The sequence below is a fragment of the Arachis ipaensis genome, chromosome B06, assembly GCF_000816755.2.
Source record: "Arachis ipaensis cultivar K30076 chromosome B06, Araip1.1, whole genome shotgun sequence".
NCBI lineage: Eukaryota > Viridiplantae > Streptophyta > Magnoliopsida > Fabales > Fabaceae > Arachis > Arachis ipaensis.
The window spans coordinates 13,601,598-13,608,642 of NC_029790.2; the positions used below are offsets into that span (position 1 = coordinate 13,601,598).

A 7,045-nucleotide genomic window follows, 5' to 3' on the forward strand; every position below is an offset into this window, starting at 1 on the left:
TTCTGTTGTTTGTATTTTAATATTTGGGTGTAGTTCTGATCAAAATAAAGTGTAGTATGGAATCCTTTGAGTGTAATCAGGTATTAAATTTATTCTTCCTTATTTTGCTTTGTTTTTTGTTTTTAGGGGTATGTGATTTCCAGAATGAGGGTATATGCCGGGGGACACCTCTCAAGAAAGACGATCATGAAATTGAACCGCCATGCATCAACATTGTAGGCCAAAAAACGGAGTATAAATCTTTCTCTCTAAAAATTGTGTTTTCTCTTGCTGTCATATTTTAATTTGCTAATTTATTTTTGGTTTTCAGCTATGATTGTGTGATTTATGTAATGAAATGGCTTGAAATAATCAAGTCTCAAAACATTAAAAAGGAAAAATATAAATGGGAGAATTGGACACAGGTAATTGTGTTTAAAACTATATAACTCTCTATTACTTTACTAAATTAACGGAGTTCAGTAAAAGAATATTGTTTTGAACTGTAGGCAGAGGTGGACCACTTTAGAGTTGAATATGCTTCACAGATTCTGTTTCATGATATGAATCGAGACAGAGATACATCTATTAGGGAATGCGAAGCAATAAGATTGTCCAAGCCATCTACAGTTTTGTTAAGTCCATATTGTCAAATAGATTCAGATGATATTGACAGTGATTAGTTTGAGTGTTGTGTAGTCTTGGAATAGTTTGAACAGTTTTTGTAAAGTTTGTGAATATTTAATCCAAACTTATTATAAATTATTTTTGCAGAAATAAATTTGTGCTGTATTCAAAAGCTGTCAATTACAGGTTAAAAAAATCAAGGAAAACAATACCAAACATGCTAATATGCCGAATTACTTTCATAATACACCCAAAAATAACTGGTATACACCCAAATTGAGTGCTCACATATTTCCATGGAATAAACAACCAAGAGTTATGGGAATTTAGAAATTTGAATTGTTAACCTCTTTAGGAATTGAATTGTATATGCATTGTAAATTTAAAACAAACAAATATAAACAAGACATTAATTTCCAACACAAACAGCAGCATATGAAAAATATAATAAAGAGAAAAATGTCAAAAATAAGAGAATGCAGAAATACACCCAAAAAATTGATTGTTACACCAAAATACTGTCATTATACACCCAAAAACCTATCCCCTGCTGCTGGATCTCTGAACTGATAATTCATAATATATCCATGATATTGGCTGGAATTTGGTTGCACCACTGATGCGCCATCAAAAAGGTTCAACTGGAAAAAATAAACTCACATATTAGAAAAATTATTAACAAAGAAAAAAAAAACTCAATTACCCCCTGTTTAAAGAACATCACTTTTACCTCGCTTAGAGCTTTAGTTTTCTTTTTCTTTGAGGCATTTGCAATCTGTTTGTCCAATTTTGAACCTAGTCTATTTTTGGGATGTCCTCTTGTTCCCACCCTTGGAGGACTTTGAAGCTCGTTAACGGATTCCAAGTTAGCATCTTCGTGAGATAACGAACATGTCCCCTTCCTTTTGGCTTTCAGTTCTTGCATCTCAACCACGACGTTATCATAGGCGCGGTGCAAAATGGCAGTGAGCTCCTCAGATTCTGATACAAATTCGCATATATTTTGGGAACAAAACACCAATTCGTCAAACATCTGGCTTCTTGGCTCCAACACTGGCTCATCGTGGCTGCTCTTAATGTGTGTGTGTCTCCTCTTTACGTTCTTGCTCCATCGTTCCAATATGTATCTCGGTGACACTTTGTTTACTCGTTCAAAGCTTAACATGCTTAAGGCATGACGACACAATATCCCTCTTGAGTCGAATAATAAGCACTGCATTTCACTTGGGCTGCTACCGAACCGTGAACTTGTTGAATGTTGAGTTGGAAACTTGTTCTACATCTTCATATACCGAATAGCCTAGAGCAGAGTTCGTTGATCTTGTGATGCAATTCACCTTCCCTCTGAATTGTACTTGGACTTTCCTAAACTTCTGGTGAGTGTACACCTGTTGAAACTGAGCTTCTATTGAGGATTTTGTTGCACATGGTATGACGGTGTGAAAATCTGCAGCATCCGATTCTCTCTCTCTTTGCTCCCTACTTCCGAGGCAATTATCGTATTGTTTGACGAATTGAATAAGTGAGTTGTTCTGCGTAATAAACTTGTTAAAAAAGGCATGCATACTCTCGCTCCTCTGTGTGCTTCTCATCCCGGCCCAGAAGTGGTGATCGAGATAAATTGGAATCCATATATGATGGTCTTTGTAAAACTCTACAAAAAACACCTAAATTAGAACTATAATACACCCAAAAACATGTAATTTACACCTCTGCTGCAGATTTTAAATGATATTACCTGAAAGCCACTTGTTGTCCACAAGACCATACTTCATCAGAAAATTATTCCAATTCCTGTAAAATGATTCTTTGCTATGAGAGTTCCAAACAACATGGCTCATGTCTTGTTCGATTTCTAGGTGTCTCTTGTAGCCATTTAATTTGCTTGGAATCTTCTTCACGATGTGCCAAATACACCAACGGTGGATTGTTGTGGGCATACAAGCCTCGATAGTTCTTTGCATCAATGCACATTGATCGGTGAGAATCTCTTTTGGAGCATTTCCTCCCATGCAACGAAGCCAACATTCAAATGACTATTTGAATGATTGAATATCTTTGTTTTTCATCAAAGCGCATCCCAGAAGTGTTGACTGACCGTTGTAATTTATCCCAATAAAAGAACCAAAAACCATATTATACCTGAAACAGATTTTGACAAAACAGAATTAAAGTCGTTAAATACACCCAAATAATAGCCATCTACACCCAAAAAATCTAATATACACCTCTGTTGCAGATTTATAAAACAACATTAATTCAACATCATAAAACCAGAACAGCATATTACCTATTTGTATTGTAGGTAGTGTCGAATGAAATAACATCTCCGAAATACTCACAGGCAGTCCTGCTCCTTGCGTCCGTCCAAAAAGCAAGCTTAATCGACTGATCGTCCTCGAGTTCAAGTTTGAAAAAGAAATTTTGATTCTTCTCTTTCATTCTTAATAAGTATTTCCTGAATTCTTTTGCATCCTCTAGTTCTGAAACATTCTGCACTTCTCTCGTGATGTAATTTCTCACGTCTTTTTCGATAAAATTTAACTAGTGGTGACCCCCGGCTGCTGCCACAAATGATTGGTAAGTTTTGCTTAGTCTGATTCCGGCTTCCTCGTTATTCTCTATTGTAAGACGCACGGACATGCTTAGTTCCCTGTGCTGTTTAAGCATCTCTGCTTGATTTGCACAACAAGGATGTGAATGATGAAACACAATCTTGGAAATGATCCAAACACCGATGTCCTTCAATATGTGTATATAAATTCTTGCGGGACAATTTAATCCTGCTGAGGGGTTTGTCTTTTTCATTGGAGATATTTTCGATTTCCATTTCCCCTCTCTGCTATATGTAATCAATTGGTTCTTAATTTTATTTTCCTTCTTATTTATGCTCCAAACTCTTGTAGAAAAATTTGCAGCTTTCGAATAATCCTTGTAGAATTTTGTGGCATCTTCAACGGTGTTAAAAATCATCACAACCTTGGGAACAAACTGCTTATCAACATCACAGAGGGGCTGCAAAATACACCCAAAAAAGTCCAAAATACACCATATTAAAACAAGTATAAACTATAGAATGCAAATACAACTATAAAACCATCATTAAAAATAACAAAAATCAGATTCATGAATCATCATCAAATAGAAACTAAAATAATTAAACTAAAAGAATAAAACAATTCATCCTCAGTCAACTGAAAAGTTAGAACCTGTAAATACACCCCAAACTTTTCCAAGTTACACCAAAATATTCCTGATTTATACTCGAAACTCTGATATAAAATGCAAAAAATTTATTAGAACTAGTACATTACATTCAATTCAAACAATGAACAATGAATAGCAAATTTCACAGGCAAGATTCACAACATTATTCAGCTCTACAATCATAAACTACTAACAAAAATATTAACTGGAATTAAAACACACATCAGCCATCAGGAACTTCATTGGATTCAAATTCAAAATTCACTTCGCTCTGGTTCAGCTGACAATTTGAAGTTGAATCATCCATTATCTTCAAAACAATTTCAGAGCTTGATTTCAAAACAATTTCAGAGCAGAGCTTGATTTCAAAACAATTTCAGAGCTTGATTTCAGAAACAATGGAAATCGAGAAAAATGAACAAAGAGAACACAGAGAGAAACGCACGTAAATGCGGAAGAAGAACGTAGAGAGAAATGCAAGAAAGAGACCGCAAAGAGAAGGCAAAAAAACGCAGAAGAAATTGAAAAAAGGAAACGAAATCCTTTTGAAAAAATGAAGTTATATATTCTCGCGCATTAATTGAAAAATCTATTAAGAAGCGCGTGGAGTAGACGTGCCAGAAGATGCACGTTTTAAGTATAAGTGAGTATATGGACTTGTAAAACTTGTATAGTAAAAAAACTTATATGTGGAGATTAATTCTATAAATATATAGCTGTAATATGAATTTACCGTCAATGTTAATTCACTTCTTTCTTCTTTAACTACCTCATTCTCTCTTTGTTCTTTTTTTGCATTCCTCTACTACGACTACTACTCTTATTCTCAATCAATATTTCTTTTTTAAAATATAATATGGTATCAAGAGCTGCAAAGATTCATGTCTAACAACATTGACATTGTGGATCTTGAAGAACTTGAAGATACATCAGATGTAAATACATCATCACCTACATCTATTATTAATTCAACTTCTCAGTCACCAAACAAACCCTTTTACTGTTATACCTTTAGCTGACAAATTTTGTGATGATAATTTCCTTACATGGTGTCATTTGGCAATGCCACTATCTAGAATTGGTAATTCTTATCTATAATGTGGGATACCACAAAAATTGTTAATTCTTATCTATAATGTTGTGCGACTAGAAAAAGATATAAACTAACCAACTTGGGTTGGTCGAGTGGTTAACTCACTCGTCCGCTTAAGCAAGTGTTGGGGGTTCGAATCTCGCCTTGTGCATGCAGCAATCTATTGGCCAGCGACAGACCCTTAAATGGAGCTCCAATCCATGACGAATTAATCCTTAACCTGTCGGAATGAGGGATACCGTGGGCAACCAAAAAAAAAAGATATAAACTATATGATTTATTGTTAATTCCCTCTATAATCTAGAATTTGATAAGCGTATCAAGGTTTGCTAAAGACAATCTTATGTATTTCTATTTTGATATAATTATTGCTTGGTTAAATCGCACGCTACCAAACAGGTCCTTCTCCGAGGCAAGGCTAATAATGGAATCAGGCATGGACCTATGTATTGAAATGGGGGCTGCCCCACTCTCATTTCAATTTTTTTTTTTAAATATATATACATATATAATGTGTTCATAATTTTCACTCTAAATTTTAAATGACCTACTACAAATAAATTAAGTCTCATTGCTCAAAGTCCTATATCAATTTTTTTTTATCTTTCTATTATTTTGACTATTAGTTAACCTAATCAAATTTAGTCTTCTTCCATTCTTAAATACTAGCCGTCACTCCTTTATTCTCTTAAACCCCTCTTCTTAGTTTCATATTTTTAATTTTCTTTTTTTTTTCTTTATCTAGTGATTATCTTCTGTTCATCAAAAGGTAGATTTTAAATTCTCTATTTTTTTATATAGCTCTCTATGCCTCTATGTATCTTTCAATTTCATTGTTTTTCTTTTTAATATTTTTAATTGCAAATTTTAATTCAAGCAATTATAGTTTAGGTATTAATCTAATTTTTTATTCTCTTCATAAATTTATATATTTTATTTTATTCTCAATTTATTGATTCTTATTATTTGTCTTTTCATCTATCTTTCGTTCTATTCTATTATATGTAACTGTGTTGCATATAAATTTCTAAAGTGAATTGATCAATTTACTAATTTAGAATTTTTTTTATTTTTAGAAATAGTAATGGAGAAATATTTCAAAAGAAAGCTACCACTAGAATCTGAAGTCACTCCATTAGTCTCTTCTAATAAAAAGAACTTCTTAGAAATCAATGTAGAAAGCCTGTAGCTGATCTTGAACAACAACCTAAAATTTCAAATTATGATCCAAACAACAGAGATGAAGTTAGATGAACTTATTTCGATCTTTTCTTTGGTTAGTTGCCAATAATGCAATCCTAGTGAGGATGCTGTTAAGTTGAATGTAGATGGCTCCTATATGGCAATAACTAATAATGCTGCTTGTGGTGGGATCCTTAAAAACTATCTTGGAGGGTTCATCAAAGGCTTCTCTTGCAACCTCGGGAGCTGCTCCATCATGCATGCGGAACTATGGGGGATTGTCCATGGTCTTCGGATTGCTACTTCTCTAAATCTTTCTTGTGTAGTTGTGGAATCGGACTCGGCTTCAGCGTTAAAGTTCATCACCCAAAGCTGTCCAGCTACTCATTCTTGTTCCTCCCTTATTGAGGAAATCAAGCTCCAAGCAAACCGCATCCCTCATGTGTACTGGAATAATGTGCCTCGCGAAGCTAACTCTGTTGCGGATCAACTAGCAAAGAAAGGGCAACATTTACCTCTTGGTCTCCATACTTTTGATTCAGCCCCCTGTGAAATTTCTCACATTCTAACTTTCGATATAGCTTCTGTCCCTCTATTTAGAGGCATTTAGTTTTCTGTCTTTTTTGGATATTTGACCCCACTATCACCAAAAAAAACTAAGAGAACATGATTTTTCAGAAACATATTTGGAGAGAAGAAAGTTAGTGGCTAATGTAATTTTTTTTATTCAAATAATTAATGTGCATTTTTATTTTTTTATTTTAGATTAATATATCTTTTGATAATAATGTTTATTATTTCCCTCCCCCAACATAAATTTTCTGTATCCGTCACTGAATAAAATATATAAAGTTTGAAAAGATTGAAATTCCAAGAAATGTATGCAATGCTGCTGTGTTTGCTGTGAAACATGCTACTTTAGAAGTATATCATAGAACATTTGGACACCCTTCAATG

General features: G+C 33.9%; 1 protein-coding gene across 1 annotated transcript; it reads right to left on the bottom strand.

Annotated features, from left to right (window-relative positions):
* Positions 1,839 to 2,447, bottom strand: LOC110263699 (protein FAR-RED ELONGATED HYPOCOTYL 3-like). Its single transcript, XM_021105438.1, has 2 exons — positions 2,345 to 2,447; positions 1,839 to 2,260 (listed from the first exon to the last, which is right to left on the bottom strand). Exons 1-2 carry the CDS (start codon positions 2,445 to 2,447, stop codon positions 1,839 to 1,841), a joined length of 525 nt encoding a protein of 174 aa, XP_020961097.1.

Coding starts and splice junctions, on each gene's coding strand:
- LOC110263699 (XM_021105438.1), bottom strand. CDS start 2,447: ATGAGCCATGTTGTTTGGAACTCTCATAGCAAAGAATCATTTTACAGG. Junction 2,261..2,344: donor GGACAACAAGTGGCTTTCAG/GTAATATCATTT, acceptor TGTTTTTTGTAG/AGTTTTACAAAGACCATCAT.